This window comes from Esox lucius, chromosome 7, assembly GCF_011004845.1.
Source record: "Esox lucius isolate fEsoLuc1 chromosome 7, fEsoLuc1.pri, whole genome shotgun sequence".
NCBI classification, from domain to species: Eukaryota; Metazoa; Chordata; class Actinopteri; order Esociformes; family Esocidae; genus Esox; species Esox lucius.
In genome coordinates, this window is record NC_047575.1 from 2,220,407 (window position 1) to 2,244,709 (window position 24,303).

Below are 24,303 nucleotides of genomic sequence, written 5' to 3' on the forward strand. Positions count from 1 at the left end.
AATCACTTGTAAACATTGTCAAAGTAACCTGTCATTCAGGTAACATCTACCCTACTATAAATGATGATTCAACTGATATCTCAATCGACGGTTATTGATGACGAATTTATTTTATTTTATTGGCTACCACACAAGTTATATTTACCTAGGCTAATGGTTCGGACTGTTAATTGAACAATAGGACCTATCAAATAGGCCTACCGTACACAGAATGTACTAAAAGTTCGTGTTAATACAAACGCGTAAAACCTGTTCCCCATAGCGGGCTATAGGACTATTTATATACGTCACGAAAGTAACCGGGTGTATCCCATTTTCGAAGGAAGACCAATCATAATGTCCTACAGGTGCGTGTGCAGTTGGTGATCGCGGAAGGGCGTTGAGTTATTCTTGGATGTATAACCTGTATTTTAATTAAGTGGTTACTCTTTTATCAAGTAGCCTACCTAACGCCACTTTAATTCCTGGAATATTATAGGCTACGTATTGTCATTTAGCTTAAAACTACTTTTAGTGTAACTGGGCACTATTTTGGAGATTAAAACAAAGGCTTCATTTGTTTGGGCCAATATGCTCTTCAGCGGCTTGGTTTCGGTGATTTTATTCTTTCATGCAACAGGTAAGCGCTCTTGTCGATGTAACTCCAATTTCGACTGTTTACTATTGTTCTGTTTAGCTTATTATCCGTAAGATATGCACTCTTTTCCTGCCAAACGATGTTCTTTTCATTTTACTTTGCCCACAGGTAGACATTAGGTACAGGTCTTATATCAGTTTGCCTAACCCAAACACTCGAGTGAAAAAAAATTACCGATCTGGGATCAGTGGTGGCTTGTCTTGGGTCCTCGATCGCAGGCATTGAGTTCCTATAGGCATTGACGTACTGAAGGACTACACAAATTAAATAACCTATACAGTATATCCACTATATGATTCACATACATCTGGTGTTCTGTTTATTTATTTTTGTTCTCGCGTTAAGGGCCTATAACACTCTAGGTTCCTTTAACTTTAGGTTCCTATTAGGCTATTTTGTGAAGTTTGGGACACATTGCAGTTAAGGAACACTAGGCAATACAATTTATATTTAACATTCTGCTGCTGATATTGCTGTCAAAAAGTCTTTGAAATCGATACGGTAAGGCTAATACAAACACTTGAGCTACGGCCAAGCTGACCCATCAAATTTTTAGGCTATAACAAAAACAACCCTCAGTTAGGCTGTTTGTGTAGACCAGTTAAACTTATTTTTTTTTCAAGAATTATGAATCATTGAAAGGTGTAGATGGCTTTAAAACATTCACAAATTGAACACCACTACATTCCGCAAACTATCTGCGCGGTTAATGTTTCACCTTGGAAACCCTATCTGTTTCCCCACCCCCGAAACTCGCATGAAAAAATACCACGCAAACAAGGAAGTCACTGACGGAGTTCATCCTTTGGTTTCTTTTTATGCCTTTGCAACTTCGTCTTCGTGTTTTAATCTGGCTAAACTATATTTATCTTAGTTTCGTTATCTAAATGGGCTAACCGAATTGTTTTATTGTTTAGTCTCCACAACTACACAAATAATTGCTTGATTCATGTCATTTGTTGTTCAGTTTGTACTTTTACTGAACAGTACAAGGCAAGTTGTATTTTACAAACTATATCGTGTGTAGATGTCAATATAGAATAATATATTTGGAATTAACACCTGTGTTAAGAAATGTTTCAAACCCAGAGTTGGGTATAGTTACTTTTTCAATGTAATCGGTTACATTTGTAATCAGTAACGTAACATTTAATTACTTTCATATTAAGAGGCATAGGTGTAAAATAGCCATAGGGTAAAAAATAAGAAAAGCCTATAACCAATTTAACACCTTTTGCGGGATCAATCAATGTTAGTTTACATGGCTGGCCAAAAACGGTATTTGCATTTTACCTTATGGGTTGTGTACAGTGCTTTTTGAAAGAGTTTCTAAACCATTGATTGTACTTGAATATGATTGGGCTACATCTCTACATTACTCGCTAAAGGTCTGCCAGATATTCAGTCATTCCAATTAATCCAATAACCCTCCATCTTCCAAAATCTGATTTTTAATCTGAACGTAACCCGAAATCTAATGATGTGTAAGCCTATTCTGTTATTTGCTTCAAATGAATGGCAATTACTCAAAGGGTATTGACATTGTATATAAAAATCAAGATATCCGTAGCTTTCTCACATAAATTAAATATGCAGTAGTCTGATGTTTTGCTCCACAACTAACAACATTTTCAAATGTTGCAGAAACCACAGACATGCGGAATGTAGTGCATTTTATCTTAAACGCAGCGCCATGTTACAGCTATATAACGAATAGTTGCCTAATCTATTAAACAATTCCTATGTTTTTCGGTGCAACTCCTGGCTGTGTTGTTCGGTAATCCCATCACAATATTTTTGGTAACGTAACTGATTACAGTTACTGTTTTTTTGTAATCTGTTACTCCCCAACCCTGTTCATACCTTGGAATTGTTAACTGTATGACCATTATCTGAAGTGCACTGTAGTCCTAATTGGGCACCATCTGCTACTCATCCTGCCTATTGCCAGGATGTAATTTCTGTGGTTACTCTGTCTAGACCAGTGTGCAGCAGACGCACACATTGTTTTTCTAGGCCCTACAGTCCAGCCTCTACAAATCACAGCATTATTGTCCAAATCTGTCGGTGTAATTTGTGCTCTTCGAACCATTGGGGTTTGTTTACATTACGCTACGTTTTCCTAGGTGTTTCGAAGAAGACTCCAGACGTTGGCTGTATAGTGTGCTTGTTTACATTACGAGAGAGAGCGAATAAAACGCTCGATAGACATATTTGTTTACGTAATGATTTCCATAGTGTTATCTCTTAATGTTTGTGAACTTTGTGTCCAGGCTGGTTGACACCAACACCTAGCATTTAAATTCCTTTTAATGTGCTGGCGCCTTTACGTGATGTCACATTTTTCATGTCCCATGACTGCCCCCTGCTTCCCTTCTTCCCCAGGTGTAGAGGCCTTCGATGTCACAACCAGCAATCCAAATGTGAAGGTTAAAGAGAATCAGGGTAAGTCCTTGGGAAGGGAAATAAAACAATCAATAAGCATGGGGTGCTATTCTAAAATGAACTGCTTTCTTGTGTTGAAGGAACTGAACATTTTACTGTCTGCTATACCCAAGAAATGTGGTTTCAAATGATTGATCCCTTGTTTACAGGGGCTGATCTTACATGCAAATACACTGCTGACTTTGGGATAGGAGCTAGAGTTGAGTGGAAGTTTAGGGACATGGCAGGTTCTCAAATCTATGTAATTTTTGATGGGAAACCAACCGGTAAGTACACCTTTTAAGGCTGTTCATTCAAAGGAAATGCGTTGTGTTACTGTAGTAGTTCTTTGGTGTTTACACCTAGGACTAGATTTCCTCACTTTTACCAAAGGCCACATGCCCTCTTAACAAACATGTCAATATATGTACTCACTATTGTAGTTTACTCTGAATAAGAGCCTCTCAGTAACTTGTAAATGTAAATAAATCACTGGCCACAATCATAAAATTTTAATTGTTTTGGTCATTGAAATTGTCTCTTTCTATGTGTCAGCCCAGTATGCGAGTCGTGTTACTGTGTCTTCTGGGTTGCTGAGGTTCAGCTCAGTGACACGCAAAGACAATGGGGAGTATAACTGCGAGGTGTCGGGCAATCAGCAGTTTAAGGAGGTCACAGTGACACTTACTGTTTTAGGTAAGGAGAGAGCCTTTTAACATGTCTTAACATAATCGTGCAACATATCTTGAATGTTTTGTTTTTTTGGTGTTTTTTTAAAATATTGAACAGAGCTACATTGCTTACATTGATTATCTCTCTTGGAACGAATAAATCCCAAAAAGAGATGTCTGTAGACTCCATCAGGGGGGCCCGTTGCTGTCTTTGTCCACCTGGTCATACTTCTGACCTAGTCTAAAATCAAATAGACTCTGGATTTAGCCCAGAGAAATGTATTTATTATTCCATTTGGACTCTTAATATCTCACCCGGCACAGCCAGAAGAGGACTGGTCACCCCTCTGAGCCTGGGTCCTCTCTAGGTTTCTTCCTAAATTTGACCTTCTTAGGGAGTTTTTCCTAGCCACTGAAATTCAACACTACTGTTGTTTGCTCCTTAGGGTTTAAGGCCGGGTATCTCTGTAAAGCATTTTGTGACAACTGCTGTTGTAAAAAGGGCTTTATAAATAAATTTGATTGATGATGCAATGGGATGCTTGAGGTAACCGGGAGTGCATAAGTTCCTGTTCTTTTGACTAAGCATGTTAGATGTTGGCACCATTGGGATTTCAAAAAGAAAAGTATCATTTGGTTTGCATAACTGCCAGCAACTTTGCTTGCTTCTCACCCTGAAACATGTGTATGGGCAAAAAAATGTAGTCTGTGAATCTTTAAACAGCCATTAAATGTAATGAATAGCTGAAACTTTTAAACATCTGAGGAATTATGCTAGTCAATTATGCAAGCTCTGGGTTGCATAATTGTACACAGCATGGAACGTTTGCTTTTGTAACAGTGTTAGTTCTATTTTGTGCATTAATCAATGTTAAGATGCCAATGTCACATACTCCCACAGTGCCTCCGGCTGTGCCTATTTGTAGAGTCCCATCCACAGCGACAACTGGACGCATGGTACTGCTTTCCTGCCATGATCCTGAAGGGTCTCCTCCCCCTACCTACACATGGTTCAAGGACAAGACCCCCCTCCCAGCAGACCCCAGCCAGTTTCCTGCCTTCAGTAACTACACCTACAAGCTCAACACTGCCAATAGCCACCTGGTCAGTGCTGCATGGTGCATGCTAGATTTGGTGTTCATTTCCTTTTTAAGTCCAGCTAAGTGAACCAAGTAAACCAAATTCCATTTCCTGAATTGCAGCGAATTGGAATTTCCATATACTTCCTGAATTGATGGACTTGGAAATAGCACTTATACCAAACCCTGCGCCACACATTCTTTTCTGCCCATATCATGAAGTAGTTTCTCTGAGCAGGTGTGCTGTCCTAGGGTCTTAAACCCCCAACATTTTTAAATGGCCCTTATCTATTGCTGTTACTTGGAGACACCTCTTCAATCTTACATGTATGGTTGTTGGGATGTCAAACAGGAAGTCCTTAAGAGCTTGTATAGTGCGAACAGATCTGGGATCAAGGTGTTTATTCCTTGCCATGAAATGTTTTAGTTTTATTTTGGACGTGTTCAGGTGAATCCCTTGGGTTTTCCAAACGAAATATTGCGCCTACATTTTTGTAATGTTTTGTAACATTGAAATGAACACATTGGTGGAATGAACACATTCCTGGTTTACACCACAGCACTGTGTGGTATTGAATGTCACTGTCTCAGTGTAGAATGCCCTGTGTTTTATATCATTTGATTTTAAGACCCTTCTGTCCCTCTTCTCTTTCCCGTATAGGAGTATCCCTCCATCTCCCTAATGGATACAGGAGACTACTACTGTCAGTCTGAAAATGAGGCTGGCCCTCCTCAAGTTTGTGCACCTCTCAGGATGGTAGTCCGTATGTGCACTTCATTTCCTATTGATACAAAAATAATTGCATGCATCTAACACTGCATGACTGAATTCCAACCTATTTCATTTGTCAATTTTCCAGACTTTATTGTTGAAAAACTTGTTATTGCATTACGCCATCCACATTAGCACTAACCCAGTGCATAGCTTTTGTGCAGTAGCATTAAGACACATTTCCCCTAAATTTGTTTTTTCTGACCTGTAAGCTGTCTGTGGATCATCCATGCTCTTACAGTTTCCCAGGCATTGTTATCAAAGTAATGGTACTTCTGTTAGCGTTCTGCAGACATTGTTCAAATCTGAAATTGATTGTGAAAGGGGACCAACACAAAGGATGTAAATGTATACAGGTGCTGGTCATAAAATTTGAATATCATCAAAAAGTTGATTAATTCAGTAATTCCATTCAAAAAGTGAAACTTGTATATTATATTCATTCATTACACAGACTGATATATTTCAAATGTTTATTTCTTTTAATTGTGATGATTATAACTGACAACTAATGAAAATCCCAAATTCAGTATCTCAGAATGTGAATATTACTTAAGACAATACAAAAAAAATATTTTTAGGAATGTTGGCCAACTGAAAAATATGAATATGAAATGTATGAGCATGTACAGCACTCTAATTAGTTGGGGCTCCTTTTGCCTGAATTATTGCAGCAATGTGGCATGGAGTCGATCAGTCTGTGGCACTGCTCAGGTGTTATGAGAGCCCAGGTTGCTCTGATAGTGGCCTTCAGCTCTTCTGCATTGTTGGGTCTGGCGTATCGCATCTTCCTCTTCACAATACCCCATAGATTTTCTGTAGGGTTAAGGTCAGGTGAATTTGCTGGCCAATTAAGAACAGGGATACCATGGTCCTTAAACCAGGTACTGGTAGCTTTGGCACTGTGTGCAGGTGCCAAGTCCTGTTGGAAAATGAAATCTGCATCTCCATAAAGTTGGTCTGCAGCAGGAAGCATGAAGTGCTCTAAAACTTCCTGGTAGACGGCTGCGTTGACCTTGGACCTCAGAAAACACAGTGGACCAACACCAGCAGATGACATGGCACCCCAAACCATCACTGACTGTGGAAACTTTACCCTGGACTTCAAGCAATGTGGATTCCTCTCTTCCTCCAGACTCTGGGACCTTGATTTCCAAAGGAAATGCGAAGTGTACTTTCATCAGAGAGCATAACTCAGCAGCAGTCCAGTCCTTTTTGTCTTTAGCCCAGGCGAGACGCTTCTGACGCTGTCTTGTTCAAGAGTGGCTTGACACAAGGAATGCGACAGCTGAAACCCATGTCTTTCATAGGTCTGTGCGTGGTGGTTCTTGAAGCACTGACTCCAGCTGCAGTCCACTTTTTGTGAATCTCCCCCACATTTTTGAATGGGTTTTGTTTCATAATTCTCTCCAGGGTGCGGTTATCCCTATTGCTTGTACACTTTTTTCTACCACATCTTTTCCTTCCCTTCGCCACTATTAATGTGCTTAGACACATAGCTCTGTGAACAGCCAGCTTCTTTAGCTATGACCTTTTGTCTTGCTCTCCTTGTGCAAGGTGTCAATGGTCGTCTTTTGGACAGCTGTCAAGATTGTTTTGCCTACAGAACTAGACTGAGAGACCATTTAAAGGCCTTTGCAGGTGTTTTGGGTTAATTAGCTGATTAGTGTGGCACCAGGTGTCTTCAATATTGAACCTTTACACAATATTCAAATTTTATGAGCTACTGAATCTGGGGTTTTCATTAGTTGTCAGTTATAATCATCGAAATTAAAAGAAATAAACACTCGAAATATATCAGTCTGTGTGGAATGAATGTATACATTATACAAGTTTCACTTTTAGAATGGAATTACTGAAATAAATGAACTTTTTGATGATATTCTAATTTTATGACCAGCACCTGTATACTCCTTACAGTTGCTGTAGGTCACAAAGCGACTAAGTTTAAATACATTTTTATAATTTTTAAAAACTCTGTAATTCTGAAATGTTAGCATTTGGATTGGATTAGTGTTGGGCCAGTAACTGAAGAGTTACTTGTTTGAATCCTTGAGCTGAGAAGAGGATACATTTGTGCCATTGACCAGTACTTTACTGTAATTGATTTGGAGACGTGTCTGCTAAATAACTAAAATGTAAACATAAGCTCTGCTGCTACTGGCACACCCTCAGCTTTCCTGTATGATCTGGCTTAATTTGCGTAGCTGTCTAACCTGTTGCTCCCGCAGATATTACTTGTACACTTACGATGCTGTCAGGCTGGTTTTGTGTGGTTTCGCGTGGTTGTTTTCTAAAGATGTCCATGACATTACTGTACTTAGGGTTTTTTTTTTTACTTACAGAAAGATGAATGTAAACTTATTCATTTTTTTGTTTTTTCTATATCTCTTCAAACCGGTTAATGTTTATATATTGTATTGTTAGCTTGGCGTAATTGTAGGAAGACTCTTGGAAAAGTAGCCAGCCCCTCTTAAATCAGTCCTCTCAAAAGCAGAGAATGGTTGTTCATTTGTAGCCTAACAAAACAATATTTTGTAAATATTCTTTCTAGAGACACCCATTCATTCTGGAGACATCTTTTTGAATATTAATTCTGAGTATTTGGAGGTTTTTGGAAAACTATCACCCAGCTATGAAATGACATTTGCAAAGCTTCAAATGAATTCTTTAGTAAAATATAAGGAACCTGTTAAAAGTAGGCTTTGTATGGAGTTGTCTAGTTTAAGTTTACAGTCAATGTGTTTTTTGTTTGTTTGGCATGCTTTTAAAGTAAAGCATTCTGATATCTTGAATCATCTGCAGTATATTGTACTCCATAAAAGAACAGTAGTGATTTATCCTGAGATACTGGCAAGATCTCAATTGCATACTCCTCTCCGCCATTGTCTCCTTTTCAAACCCATTGGTGGCGAAGGTGAAACAGGAGGGACCTCTTGTTTTTGTCATCCAATGATTTTGATGAGGTGAGGATGATGCAGTGGAGATCTTTCCGCATTTTTCACTCATTTTGACTGAAATGTCAGTCCCTGGTTTTGAGATCTGATCTTTTTTTGTTCTTTATCCTTTTTTTTTTATCTCTCTGTCTAGGTGATGTCAATGTTGGCGGTATTGTTGCGGGGGTGATCGTGGCTCTCCTAGCCATTGTCCTGCTGTTTTTGGCGCTGTGGTATGCCCACCGCAAAGGATATCTGCCCAGTAAGTTCACGTGCCCCTTTCACCCTAACAGATTCCTTGAAACTGGGCTTCCTGAATGAACACCGCCATAGACATTTCTATAACCTTTTTATCTGCATTTCACACCCCCTTACAAATCTCACACCATTTGATTTGTTTTTCTTTTGTCCTTGCAGGGAAGACTAAAGGGTAAGAGGAATATTTTATTTCAGTGTATTACTTGTCTTTGTCTCATTGACCATAATTCCTGGATATTACTTATAACCAAGTAAGGGCGTTGACAAGCCCTGTACTTGTTTGTGACTATAAACTTAGACAAAAACACCTCAGAACTCAATTTCAAGCATAAAAGGGAACTCCAGCTATTTCCTCAGATGATTGTGATGCTACTCAGGTGGATAAACTGGCCAATCAGCGCTACTTGCATAATTATTTTTTTTCAACAATGCTTTTTTTCATTCAGATCAAACAGCTTTTCAAGAAAGCAATATAATTAATATTGTAATTTATTATATATATATTTTTTTATCTCTCATTCTAGAATTGTTTAATTCTTCAATACTTAAAAGACCTATATCACAAGTAAAAGTAACTTGTATACACATCAATAATACATTTATTTTGCTCATGGTGTGCTTCTCTTACAGCAAACCAAAACCCTCCGTTGTCTACCAGCCTGCATCGGAGCACGGCGATGAAGGAGATGTACGTTTTGTTCTCTCTCTGACTATTGGGTTGAAGGCTTTTATGTGGTTTACTAACTTCCATTTTGTAGTTTGACTTCCATCTCTTTGGAGTGTTTATGGTTTCTGCTAATGGAAAAATAATGAAAGTATACGGTTTGGGCTGCTGGAAATTATTTTGCTTTGTGCCACTCTGATTTTGAATGCAAATTGTCTTTGAAAAAAACTTTAGGATTTTAGGAGTTTTGTTTGTGATGTTCAATTTTGTCAGGGAAATATGAGTTCCCTTTCTGTACTGTCTGTAAAGGTTATTTACTTTTTCTGAAAAGGTTTAGTCACATTTTAATATTTCTATGTTTTTCCGTCTCAGGGGGAATTCAGACAGAAGTCGTCTTTCGTGGTGTAGCCGGAGCATGTGACAAGATGTCTGGGATATACCCAGGACTATTGGGAAACAACTTCTGGGATATACCCGGAAGTCTTCTGCAACATTGACTATGGGTGTGTCCCAATCTACATCAACCCTTTCTCCTAAAGTGTGCTCATGTTCACAGCTTCTCTGCCTGTTTCAAAGCATTAGTTCAGTGAAGGGGTTGGCTACTGGAAGTTTCCACTGTTTCTATATTTCCATTATGCCAGTCATTTCTTTTCCAAATAATTGAAGGGATTAGAATGTGCACACGTGGGGGTGGAGAGATGATTGGCACACTAGTTTCTGCCCCTTTTACATTCTTATTGTGGATTGGCAAGGTTTGATTTAAATGTTATTTTTAAGAAGTTCCCTTTTTATATTACTCTTACTGGCAGTTGCCTATCGGCATGATTTTGTGCCCCTGTTTTGTGAAAGAAATACCACATTCAAGGACATGGGGTTGAAAATTGTTGAAATGTAATGAATACTGTCAATTAATCCAAATAGAACAGGCCTTCTAATGCCTAATGGTCTGTTATTTTTAATTGAAATGCTTTCTTAAATTGCACTTTTACCTATATTGGGGATAGGGTGCCATTTGGGAGTATGTCAACTTAAATCTACATTTCTTTTTAGATTAATCTGTCTACCACAGGTCCCTTGGTCCCCCCCTTTGCAGTGCTTCAAATGGTGCCCTATTAACTAAAGTGCCACAGGGGCTTTGGTCTAAAGTAGTTCCTATATAGGGTGGAAAACGTGCATTCTGATACAAATACTGTTTGAATGTGTGAGCATAATATACTGTAAATCCAGGATTTTCAGTGAGTTGTAATGTGAAATGTTTAGTTTACGGTAGCTACAGATTATTTTTTTTAAATGACATTTTCTTGGTGTATTTAGAATCCTTGTTCTTGTTTCCCCTCTGTTTGTTGACATTGCTTGTCTAAGATCTGTTACCTCTTTTTAGCGCATTGTCACCCACTTACGTTTGGCCTCACAGTCAAAGCGTGACAATCTAATCACAACTTATGATTGGTATTTTGACCTAGCACATCAGATCTTTTTCAAAACTGATCTGATTGGGTCAATCCATTGGTGTGTGCCTGTGTAAATGAGGCCTAACTGATTGAAAACCAAGTTTAATGTATCAGGTTTAGCATATTGGGGAATAGGTTATTGTGTAAGGTTATACACAGTACATAGGTTGTCTCATTCTATTTATGTTGGGGTAATATCAGAAGTTATTAAAATGTTTCTATGTAGTTATTGAAAATTGTGCTCAGTTGTATTTGCTGATTATGAGCTTACACAAAATGCTAAAATCTCTATTTGCCTAAACCATGAAGAACAATGACTCTGAAGTACTAATTTTTGTAATAAAACTTTCCGTATATGAATTGTTGATGTTGTCTGACCACACCCTCTGCAAAGAACATGTAGCTCAAAATTTATCCACTAGATGGTGAGCTAAGATCAGCCTGTGTCCTTCTGATTCAGTTGTAGTTTATTATTTACAGTGTACATCCTGTTTTTAGTACATTCTTGAAATGTAACGTTTTATTTTCAGTGTAATTTATGCTTTACTGTTTGCTTTATTTGGTTCTGACCCATACAAGTTTAAACGTTACCATGTTTTAAAATATATACTAAACATAGTCTGATCCGTTTTTATTTTAAGAATTGCTGTCACTTTCTCGGCACCAAATGGGTTACTGTAGTCTGTTTGCAAAGTCACAGTATAGCCACGGTGAATCGATTTAATTCGAACAGTATAGAAGGAGAGCGTTTTCTTACATCTTTATAAGCGCACCCTGTCTCTTTAAGAGAGAGGGGCGTTGCGATAGAGCGCTGCAACATTTCTGACAGGATGGTCCGACGTTGAGTCAATATCCATTCATAAATAAGACATGGATCGAGGAAGTATAGTTTAATCATTTCAGGACTAATGTGTTAACGTATTTAGCGATCAACCGCAAGAGAGGCCGAGCAAGAAGACAGATTTCATCCCGGTCGAGCTCGACTTTGGGCGATGTGAGGAGAACGCAAAAGTGACTTCCGACTACAGTGACCCTCCTGCAGCTGTGATGACTTTATATGCCTTCCACCAGGAAGGTGTTTAGTTTGTGTGTTCAGAACATTTTTGCAGCAGAAACCTTCTCTTGTTCTCTCTATGCCATCCTATGAAAGGTTTTTAGTTTCTGAACACTAGTCAAATCCTGCCGTTACCCTAAATGATCCGACGTTTTCAATGTCTGTCGCCGCCGCCTCCAACTGTCTCATTTTATTAAAAGTAGATTTTAATTACTGAAATGCCACTGGTACGGCGATAGTTACGATGGCAACTAAAGAAGATATTTACACAAAAGTCACCCCAAGGAGGCAGCGCCAGAACCGACCAGGCACAGTAAAACATGGGTCCAGTCTAGACGTGCTGCTGTCCATGGGATTCCCCAAAACCAGGGCGTGAGTATCTGACCTAACTCTTAAGCTGTTATCCTTTCGATCACTTTACGGAGCTAATGCATTCTATTTTTAGATTATGCTAAGCTGTGCGTCAGTGCCGAGCAGTATCTGTAACGATCGTTGGACTGTTGGTATAGAGGCACATAACGTTTTTCATAGAAATGATTACTGTTCCAAGGAGGGCCGTGTGTCTGCAGGTTCTAATTAGGTTACTAATTGGTTAGTTTCTACCCTCACCTGGTTGTTTAGTTGTGAACAGGGAACCAATTTATAGGAAAAACCCGCAGACACACGGCCCTCAGTTGAATGGATTGGACACCCCTGATTTAGACAACCAAAATCTACATCTATCCACGCATTGTGTTTTAGAAGTTTCTTCCAGGTTGATAATTTCTCGGAGTGTATGCCACCATGCATGGATTCATCTCCAACATGCTGTTGGAGCTGTTGTCGCGCGCGATAAAGGGTTATCCATCAAACCCGTGCCCTGATGTCAAGCTTTAGCGAAATGGCACCATCATTACGGTCCGCAGGAAGGTTATCAAACTCCAAAGCACCCAAATTCTGTGGACTAGTCTCTAATGTCAGGTTAAACGTATCGACTATCCACCTTGAACAGGTTTTGAAGCCCTTCAATACTAAAACATTAAATGTAGGCAAGTTCTTCGAATCCCAACTCCAAAGAATTTGGCTAAACTATGATGTACTGACTGCAGATTAAAAGATGGCTCATACACAGGCTACTGTGGTCCAGTCCTACAATGTTTTTTAACTTCACCTGATACCTGACAGTCTACCTTCAAGCCAAGGATATATAGTATATATTTTCCCCCCTTATGTTAAATGGTTCCTTACCCTACAGGTCAATGGCCAAGACCAACTGTCTGCTTAATGTGTCAGCTTTCTTTAAACAGCCAATGAAAACCAACACAAAACTTTACTCACAGCTAACTGAAAACCATTGAAAGTAGTTATGATGTCAAAATCCACTGAACTCAACTCTATATGGTTAGATTTTACTTGTATGGGATTTGGCTATTAAAAAATACACATGCTCTCAGATCCTTATTACTACCACATATTTTAAACTAGCTGTTGCAGATGTTACTTAATTTTGAAATGTCTGTTTAACAAAATCTGGATAATGCTTCTTCCATTATGAGGGACAGTCTCATGTCAAGTTGAAAAAGGTATATTTTCCTATAAGTGATTGTGCATTTTTTATATATTTACATGTCCAATATATTCAATATCATAGATTCCTCCTAATTGTTTTGGGCATTAGCTTGGGAAGTGAAGTATCTTCCTGTCCAAATGTTACTGCTTGTGTTTTAAATCAATCCCAGGCTGTCAGGGCCAGGACAATACACAAGGATGCTGCTAAAGCAAGACATCTAAGGAATATGAATGACCACAACCCTTCTTCCTTAGAGAGAATCTACAGCCTGCAAATATTGTTGTAATTTAGCACACTGTCTTACCCCAATCAATTCACATGAGCATCAGGAGGGATCGCTTTTTTCTGAGTGCACAACAGCACATTTTTTATCTTGTCAGGTCAGGGATTTTGTCTCTACACTCTAGCCATTACGTAGTGACCTTTTGGTTACTGGCTGTCCACTAGCCACTAGGCTATCTATCAATATATTACCTATACCAAATACATAGGCATTGTTAACAATTACAATTGACTACGACTATTGTAGCTGAAAATGGCAGATAATTAATGGAATTTCTACATAGGGATTCCAAGGCACATTATAAGCAACAATCAGTCCTTTGTTCCAATGGCAAACTGTGTTTGCTAATACAAGTTTTAATTTTCAAAGGCTAATTGATCGTTAGAAAACCTTTTGTAATTATGTTACCACATCTGAAAATTGTTGTGCGGTTTAAAGGGGCAATAAAACTAGTCTTTTGACTAGTTGAGTATCTGGAGCATCAGCATTTGTGGGTTCGATTACAAGCTGAAAATGGACAGAAATGATGAACTTTCTTCCTGAAACTCATCAGTCTATTTTGGGAAACAGACGCCTCACAGGTCCTCAAATGGCAGCTGTATTCTATAGTGCCTGCAAAACAGACTACTCCGGGATGCTGGACTTCTAGGCAAAGAAAAAGCCATATCCCAGATTGGCCAATCAAAATAAAATATTAAGATGGGCAGAGGAACACAGACACTGGACAGAGGAAGATTGGTAAAAGTGTTATGGACAGACAAATCAGTAAAAGTTTGAGGTTTTTGGATTACAAAGAATAACATTCGTTAGACGCAGACCACATTTTTTTAAATGCTGGAGGAGTGTTTGACGTCATCCGTCAAGCATGGTGGAGGAAATGTGATGGTCTGGGTGTGCTTTGCTGGTAATGTGGGAGATTTGTACAGGGTTAAAGCGATCTTGAAGGAAGACTATTAGATTCAACTTTGTCATTGAACAGTACAGTACAACAAAATGCAGTTAGCATCTAACTAGAAGTGCAAATAGAAGAGGGCAGACAATTAGTATTAAGTATAATGTATGTTACAAGTGGAATGTATAGATGTGCAATAGAGGCAAATTGAAGGTGCATGCGCAACTGAAATGCAGGGATAACAGCAATGAGGTTCCTGAGGTTGCTTGATTGGAGCCAGTGTCCTCCTGCATTAGGATAATGACCCGAAGCACAGCTACAAAATATGCAATAACTTTTTTAGAGAAGAAGCAGTCGGCTAGTATTCTGTGGCTAGCAGAGTCACTGGATCTCAACCCTATTGACCTATTGTTGGAGCAGCTTGACCCTATGGTACGTAAGATGTGCCCATCAAGTGTTATGGAAATTTTGAAATAAGGTGCATTTGAGAAATGTCTGCTTTTCTATTGCCTGGTATGTCGATCGATGGAATTACCATCACACAAGTCAATCCAATTTATGGGAGGTGCATCAGGAAACCTGGTGTGAAATCTGTTCAGATTACCTCAACAAACTGACAACTACATTGCCAAAGGTCTGCAAGGATGTCATTGGTGCAAATGGGGGATTGACCAAATCAAAGTTTGAAGGATGCAATTATTATTTAAATTTACAATTATTTAGAACCTTGTCAATTAATATATTTCCTATTCATTTTGCTATATTTCCTATTCAGACTAATTTCAGGTATGTTTTCATGGAAAACAAGGAAATTCCCATGTTGGTTATTAGCCTGAGTGCATTGTATGTGCTGGCAGCTTTCACAAGGTAGTTTCACATGGTAATATACTTCCAAGATTCCTGAACACTTACCAAGCCTTTCAATCTGAACATTGCTTCACATACTTCCATGTAATCATGCTTTGAACCCCTCCCTTAAAATGACAATGGAGCACCTTGACAGATCCCCAACATCACACTTTTCATTGGCTGAGTTGAACCATTAGGGGCAAAAATAGCTAGATTGTCTTCAAATACCACCAAAATTGATTTTGTATCACGCATCAACGAAAAATGAAAAACAAAATTGATGTTCCACTATAACTAAACCTAAAGAATTTTCTGGGATTTTTACTCTTTGTATCATTTAATTTTGTATGGAAAAGAAACATTTGGAAATGGGAAGAACAAGACAAGCTATTTGTTTTAGGGTTTTTCAGCCAAACAAAAGAAAGCTTAAAATTTGATTTGAAATTGTGACCTTTGATAAGGGCTATTGATGAAAACGCTTTTGGGTGTTCTTGTATAGTTTGTTTAACCCCATCTCTGCATTGACCACAACTCCTTCTGACAATATTAACACGGCTAGTAGCTTATCTATTAGTCTTTACCTTTAATCTCCAAAGTGACTGACAGTTTTGACAATTTTTATTTTATTTTACTGGTTTTATATTTTCATGGCTAATTATTAAGTCTTTCATTTGATTTCCTGGGGTGACTGATTGGTTTTGTTGTACAGTGAATACAAACAAATGCCTAATACTAATATTGCTAATACTACTACTACTGTCACTAGTCATGTAAGAAGTACAATTAAAAATTATTAGATTAAAACAACTCTTACTTTTTATACTACTGCTAATATTAGCACACCTATTATACTATTAATATTACTGCTGGTATAAGAACTAATACTAATTATATTACTATTAATACTAATTCTATTATTAGTACTATTTCTAATAGTTTTACTGCTTTTACTACTACTCGTGTTAGAACTACTACAACTAATTGTATTACTATTTCTTCTGAAAAGTACCACACCTAATATCCTACTGTATTACTAGTACTACTACTATACTGAAGACACACACCCATTTAATGTTTTACTGTCTCCTTGGAGACCCCAAACCTGAATCCCATTTAAACTCCTATCTTCCTGAACTATAATCCTTAAAACCTAATCTTAATGCTAATTATAAACCAAACCCCTATTTTAATGGTGCCATTTAACTTAACCCCAAAGCTGAACTCCTAAATGTGTCAGACACAAAAATCTACTTTTCCAGCTTTGACAATAAGCTAAATATTTTTCCTGTATCAATGGCCTTGCCTGTCATAGCCTTGGGGGGACAAGTGCTTCATTGTGTGTGTGTGTGTGTTTGTTTGTTTCAGTGATGCTGAATCATTCGAGTGAGCAGTGATAATAAGGGATGTGATCCAACTGGACAGTCCACCACTGACAGAACTGACAACTCACGCAAAACATACACAATGTCACATGCAGCCCTGTAGGGGGGCCAAAGACTGACATGGTCAGATCCCCCATAGGTGCCAGTTTTCTTCTGCTCTCACCAACAGGAAGTAGTCAATAGAACAGTAACATCCACCACAGACCAGGTGAAATCAGCGCAATGTACAAAATGGATCCGTTATCTTAAATAATGAATAGTTCAGGGGTTAACCAATGGATCTCATATTTTAGTGTGAGTGCTGCTACTAGTTTCCTCATTTAGTTTCCAGAGCTTGCGCAAAAGTATATTTGATTGAAAAGAAAATGTTTCCTGGTTTCTAGTACCCGAAAGCTCCAATAGTGACCCGAAGGAGTAGGTTGAGTGGGCAGAGGATGAGGGCTGTCTGAGTGCAGTGGAAATGTTGAGATTCTAAATTGTAAGGTGAGTGTTTTGTTTTAGCAAAGTCTCCCCGGGAGTACTGTCCTCTGTAGTCAGAGGTTCCCCCCTCTTGCAAAGGTGTGGTTCAGTCAGCGTGGGGAGATGGAGATTCTGTGTCTGTCCTTTTTGTGACACTAACTACCCTGTCTGTGGGAACTCTTTCCACCTCTGGTCCTGCTCCGTGCCCAATTTTTCAAATGTCTTATCCTGTTTTGGCCTGTTGGACAGTATTCAATGCACAGAAATAAAATGATTGGAAAGGAAGAGTCATTCACTTGATTTAGGACTCCTGTTCTTTTTATATTGTCTTATAGGATTAAGTGTTTAATCCTATATGCTAGCTGAAACCTTTTTGACAAAAACTAGGCCCCTGTTTATCCAACCTGTATGAAGGATAATTCTCTCAAATCTGAACAAACTGAATCAAATAACCATCAGTGCTTGTTTTTGCATTTTTGTCTGATTACTTATTTTCTTATTCTAACTTAATTGTAATAGCCGGAGGTCTTAACTGTTAGGTAACGGTATTCTACCCATTGTCCAATAAGTCTGCATGTAATGCATGCATCAGCTAGAAATATTTCATAAATGTAGTGTTCCACCACCACTTTTTTAAAGAATAGTTCCTGTAAATAAGTTGAATCATTACACTGTAACTAGAAGAATAGTTTTATAAAGCAAAAATGCTGTTACTTTCTTGCACATAGATCCTCATTGGATCTTAACATTCCTTGGGTTGAGATAGCACTTAAAGGGTCCATTCACACATATATTAAAATGGCGCTTTGTTGTCCTTATGCTAGCCAGCATTGTATGGATAAGTTTGAACGGATTCATGCTTCCCTGGCACTGTTTACAAATGCAAACAACTTAGCATTAGTTGCACAAATCCTGTCCAAGTCCAGGGACCGCTATTATACACTCACCTAAAGGATTATTAGGAACACCTGTTCAATTTCTCATTAATGCAATTATCTAATCAACCAATCACATGGCAGTTGCTTCAATGCATTTAGGGGTGTGGTACTGGTCAAGACAATCTCCTGAACTCCAAACTGAATGTCAGAATGGGAAAGAAAGGTGATTTAAGCAATTTTGAGCGTGGCCTGGTTGTTGGTGCCAGACGGGCCGAGTATTTCACGATCTGCTCAGTTACTGGGATTTTCACGCACAACCATTTCTAGGGTTTACAAAGAATGGTGTGAAAAGGGAAAAACATCCAGTATATGGCAGTCCTGTGGGCGAAAATGCCTTGTTGATGCTAGAGGTCAGAGGAGAATGGGCCGACTGATTCAAGCTGATAGAAGAGCAACTTTGACTGAAATAACCACTCGTTACAACCGAGGTATGCAGCAAAGCATTTATGAAGCCACAACACGCACAACCTTGAGGCGGATGGGCTACAACAGCAGAAGACCCCACCGGGTACCACTCATCTCCACTACAAATAGGAAAAAGAGGTTACAATTTGCACAAGCTCACCAAAATTGGACAGTTGAAGACTGGAAGAATGTTGCCGGGTCTGATGAGTCTCGATTTCTGTTGAGACATTCAGATGGTAGAGTCAGAATTTGGCATAAACAGAATGAGAACATGGATCCATCATGCCTTGTTACCACTGTGCAGGCTGGTGGTGGTGTTGTAATGGTGTGGGGGATGTTTTCTTGGCACACTTTAGGCCCCTTAGTGCCAATTGGGCATCGTTTAAATGCCACGGCCTAACTGAGCATTATTTCTGACCATTCCATCCCTTTATGACCACCATGTACCCATCCTCTGATGGCTATTTCCAGCAGGATAATGCACCATGTCACAAAGCTTGAATCGTTTCAAATTGGTTTCTTGAACATGACAATGAGTTCACTGTACTGAAATGGCCCCCACAGTCACCAGATCTCAACCCAATAGAGCATCTTTGGGATGTGGTGGAATGGGAGCTTCGTGCCCTGGATGTGCATCCCACAAATCTCCATCAAATGCAAGATGCTATCCTATCAAAACGGGCCAACATTTCTAAAGAATGCTTTCAGCACCTTGTTGAATCAATGCCACGTAGAATTAAGGCAGTTCTGAAGGCGAAAGGGGGTCAAACACAGTATTGGTATGGTGTTCCTAATAATCCTTTAGGTGAGTGTAGGTGCACACTGCAAGTTAGCCCCACCTATTAGCAGGGAGTTGAATATAATTTTTATAACTCCATTAGGATCTGAAACTGTTATTACTAACTACATACTGACTGGTCTGACGCATTGTCACCTTCAATCATTGATGCGGGAGCAATGAACACTGACATTCGTTTAGATGGGGTCAAAGTTGATTTGACCCCATCTTAACTATGGAACACAGAATAAACAAAATAAACAACATCTGTGCTATCTAATGCATTAGATGCATTGCCATATTTCGAAGACTTGTTGATGGCTAGCTACTGTAGCAAACTTGAAAGCATAATTGTGCTAGCTAGGTACAGGACAGTAAGTCATTGACATGGAAGCAATAATATGCGTGTTTTGAGCAGCTTGCATTAGGCTGAATCTAGCCAAAAGGCAGTGTAATTTACTTCCAAGCCATAGTTACTTATGTATTAGGCTTGGTCTAACAACCCACAGTTCATGTTATTTATTTTTTATCTTTTGGAGAGAACTCCACAAATATTAGCTAGGTTGTAACATATTTTTCCAGAAGGAAATGTGTGATATGTGACGTTACGTTAGGTTACATTACAATGCGCCACCAAAACGTATGATACATAATGAAATTATTCAAATGTAACATATCTTACGAACGCTATTACAACGTATCAAATGTTACGAATGCTGTTAAAACGTAAAATAACATACGAACGCCAGACAAGCGTATGATATTTACGAATGCTATGAAAGACAAATTTTTCCCAAAATGTTTAACCTGTGTTTCAAACTGGTGACATTTCGATGATAAGGTAGTCACCCTACCCACTGCCCCACCCTGGATATATAGATTTAGGAGGAGTAACAGCAACACCAAATTCGCTAGAATATGTTATAAAAGCATTTTATTGTTAAAGTTAGGTTAACGAAAGGCATTACAGCACTGGGGTTAGGGTTAAGGTTAGATATCACAGCACTGGGGTTAAGGTTAGGTTTAAGGTTTGGGCTACAGTTAGGAAACAATAAAGGTTAGGTTAAGGCAGTGACTGTAGTCTAGGGAAGGGTAGTACAACACATCTTAGTACAGATGACAGTCTGTGTCTCTGTGGTCTTTGATAGGATGGCTGCTGAGATATAGGCTTTTAATTGCAATATAATAAGCCTGATTACATTTCACACTTCGACACAACTGGACACAGAAGTTCCATGGCCCAGCAAATATATTCCGTAATCACTATACATTTGTTAGATCCATGAAGTGGGGGTAGTTTTTCATATAATGCAAGGAAGAATAGCCATTTCCTGTATAATTAGCACCATTTTCTTCTTTGTGGTTGTCTGTTCCTGCCAAGTTTCTCTCAGCGAGAAGATTTAATCTTCTCTCTTTTTTCCCTCTCTGTCTTCAATCAATCAAATGTATTTTATGAAGCCATTTTTACATGAGCAGTTGTCACAGGGTGCTTTTACAAAACACCCAGCCTTCTCATCAACGCCATGACATGTGAATGCTTTATTAACATGCCTCTATGTCTCTCAGTTTGCGCTCATCATCCTCTGAATCAAAAAGTGCACCTTAGAACTTCCGTCTCTGTTTCTGTGGTTATAGAATGATAATACAGAAAGTTTACAGATCATACTAGCTGTGTTTGTTAGAATGGAACAATACTAAACTTTTTAAATTATCTTCTGCTACTATCAGCATAGAAAATGTATTTTTATTAATGTTTATATATATATATATATATATATATGTGTGTGTGTGTGTGTGTGTGTGTGTGTGTGTGTGTGTATATATATATATGTATGTATGTATGTATGTATGTATGTATATATATATATATATATATATATATATATATATATACTTTAATCTTGCACGTTAGACGCTAATATTTTTCAAAGCTGCTGTCAATTTTGGGTGTGTCTGGGAGCTTTGCCTAAAACACATATGATTAGAGAATCACTCACATATGCACGTTTTGTCCGCCTACGCTGGAAGGGCAGTCTCTCTCCCTCTCCCTTTGCTATCTCTTTCTATAAACTAAGTTGTATTTTGAAGTTGTCCGCCAAGAGGAAGTGGGCTGTTTGAGGAAATGGTTTGTGACCTTTACAGAGTGTTGCTGGGACATAAAGCATTTGTGAGGGGAGGGTGTGTAAGAGACACGGTTAAGATTCAACTTGTATAATCATTCTCCTAAAACACATACTTAATGTTTTTCTAGAGCAGGTTTGTTGGGCTAAAACCAAACTGCCTTTGCACTGTAAAAAATGTAACTCATTTTATGTAGGCGACTAAAAGTGCAAAATGTATTGATTTGACTTAATCTCATTCAAAATGTATTAACATATAAAGTAATGTTCAGCTAGCAAAAACAATGTGTTCACTCAACTTTTAAAACTGAACCAATTTGTCAAATCAATTTAAGCACTATTACAGTTGCATTGACGAAGAATATCACGTTATGATAACATTATATTATATTGTCTTACCTTTCAAAATTAAGTTAAATGAGCTAAGAAATCTACGTTCACTCAACTCCATTCAGATTCATTTTTAGAGGCTTGTGACTAATTTAACATTTGTAGATTTAAAGAAGATTTTACTCAATGTTGTAAACACGTTTGATGTAATAAAGTACATATATTTATTAATTGGCTTGTTGTGCCATGAAGCATGATGGATGAATGGATATCAAAACTGTCAGAATAATGTACATACAATTATGAGACCAAATAGTTACTTTTGGAGGACTGAGCAATTGGCACAACCATACCTGCTAAAACTGGTTCAATGTTCTTGTATGCATCTTCCAAAGTAGTTACTGAATCTAAGAATCGAACTGACATACAGCTCTGGAAAAAATTAAGAGGCCACTGCACATTTTTCGTGATTAATTTAGTGTTCAATTTGCAGTAGTCTATTATTTTTAAACCTTCTGTTCCTCACTCAAAACCTTCCTTTTCGACTTTTTTGGAAAGGAATGAAAAAGGTGCAGTGTTCTCTTAATTTTTTTCCGGAGCTGTATGTATTAGAGTAAGTTGGTTGGGCACAAATGTAAAGTGTAAAACAACTCAACATTTCATGTTTACATAACTGAAGAATAGGCTTTTTCAGCTTGGAATTGTTCATCATCAAAAATTACGAAGTGGACATAACGGTGTTTTATTAGGCAAAGTAAATTTGTTAACACCTAGGATAATGTAAAATGTCAAGTATGCCAAGCTTGAAAAAGGCCACGAAGCTCGATGACTGGAAATATAACTATATATTTTTTTTTGCCAGACCACGTAAGCAGAGCCGGCCAAGAAGAGTGAATATCTCTTCCTGAGTGTCTGACTAACTACTCCTTATTAAATAGCTTAGTGGTTAGAAACGCGGACTGCCATGCAAGAGAGGTGTTCGAGCCTCAACCCAGTCGAAATAAATTATGCTTTAGGATTGGTTCAGGATAGACAAAAAATTCGCTGGCCACAACCTTCAGAAGCTATGTTAGAGTAAGCCAAAAATAAAATTGTTTGCTGTAATTTTGTAACTATTTCTGGTGAATTTTCAAAGCACACATCCGTGCATGCTTTTTGGGGTAATATACAGTAGATCACAACCCCTTGCGCAGTAAAAGAATAGGGTTTTCCACGATTCTCTCGTCTTTTCACTTAGTTATCGTCCCCTCTATTGATAGTTACTGTATCAATGTCATTCACAAAGAAAAACTTTGTTTTGTCATGGAATATCTTTGGCAGTGTAAATTTCATCTTCAGTCTTGCTAGCAATTGCTCAATTCTCATGAGAATTCCAAGTAGTAAGATAGTAATAGGTTCACTAGTATCTACTGGCTAATAAGCTGTTAATACAGCCAGTGGCAAAAGCCATACAGTTCATAGATGCTATTTGTGGTGGAAGTAAACTTAATAAGAAACGTTAGTCAGTTTAACACAATGCTTAATGCTTCATTTCTATTCAAACTTGGCGTGATGTTAATGGGTGACAAAATGATCTAATGTTGATACGCTGTACCGACACTTGGCACACGAATAGCTTAATTTCTTAGTGTTTAAAGACACAGCCTGTCACATGAGAGATCCAGTTTCGAATCCAGTCAGGGCAACAACATTCATCCCTTCTAATCACGGGCCAGCCACACTAGGCTTGCCTGGTTTCTTTTCTTGTTTTACAGTGTGTTTGTGCAGGTTTCTCAAGTACCTGGTCATGGTTATGTGCAATTTTCCTGACTGTATGTAGTATTATATCTTATTTTAGAGTCCACATTAGCCAGGGCACAAGCAATGACTACACTCCCTCAGGTCCAAGCATCAATCTAAACAAAAAAATTCATAATATGCATATACACAATAAAAATCAATACAGATAAGGTATATAATATGAATCTGTGTCAGAAACTGGTTCATTGATGAGAACTTAATTTCCCTTTACGATCCTCAGATGGAGGCCCATATGTAATGACTTGCTGCATCGTCTATTTGAAATAATGTTCCAGAGCTTTGTTCTGCTATTGACGATTTGTCTAAAAGCTAATTATGGCCAAACAAGACTTCATTAGCATTGTTTTAGCAGCAGGATATTATGCTGGCAACACTCAGACTTCATCACATTAAAAGCCATCATTGAAGTTGATAAGGCAAAATAGTTAACAATCTAATCTGTAAAAAAGAACAGACAAGAACAACTTTGGAACAGACAATAAACATAAAATGTACCCACTAGATTGATAACTGTATTGCCTTATACATTTCAATGATGGCTTTTATTTTGAAAAACAAAATCTGGGTTAGTA

General features: G+C 38.2%; 2 protein-coding genes across 2 annotated transcripts in view; both read left to right on the forward strand.

The window, feature by feature from the left end:
- The first annotated feature begins 337 nt into the window (after positions 1 to 337).
- Positions 338 to 11,257, forward strand: f11r.1 (F11 receptor, tandem duplicate 1). Its single transcript, XM_010865012.5, has 10 exons — positions 338 to 619; positions 3,023 to 3,082; positions 3,232 to 3,348; positions 3,617 to 3,757; positions 4,634 to 4,836; positions 5,473 to 5,575; positions 8,674 to 8,781; positions 8,937 to 8,949; positions 9,408 to 9,465; positions 9,814 to 11,257. The coding sequence occupies exons 1-10, from the start codon at positions 571 to 573 to the stop codon at positions 9,847 to 9,849; spliced, it is 888 nt and encodes a 295-aa protein (XP_010863314.2). The 5' UTR covers positions 338 to 570; the 3' UTR covers positions 9,850 to 11,257.
- Positions 11,258 to 11,704: 447 nt separating this feature from the next.
- Positions 11,705 to 24,303, forward strand: part of ubash3ba (ubiquitin associated and SH3 domain containing Ba) — a 54,959-nt gene continuing 42,360 nt past the window's right edge. The window contains exon 1 of the mRNA XM_010868817.4: positions 11,705 to 12,318. Within this exon, the coding sequence (XP_010867119.2) occupies positions 12,191 to 12,318 (128 nt within the window). The 5' untranslated portion in view covers positions 11,705 to 12,190. The remainder of the gene's footprint in view (positions 12,319 to 24,303) is intronic.

Bases quoted from the DNA above. Each gene is read 5' to 3' on its own strand.
- f11r.1 (XM_010865012.5), top strand. From the start codon at position 571: ATGCTCTTCAGCGGCTTGGTTTCGGTGATTTTATTCTTTCATGCAACA. The intron at 3,758-4,633 runs GTAAGGAGAGAG...ATACTCCCACAG, and splicing joins AGTGACACTTACTGTTTTAG to TGCCTCCGGCTGTGCCTATT. The intron at 4,837-5,472 runs GTCAGTGCTGCA...TTTCCCGTATAG, and splicing joins ACACTGCCAATAGCCACCTG to GAGTATCCCTCCATCTCCCT.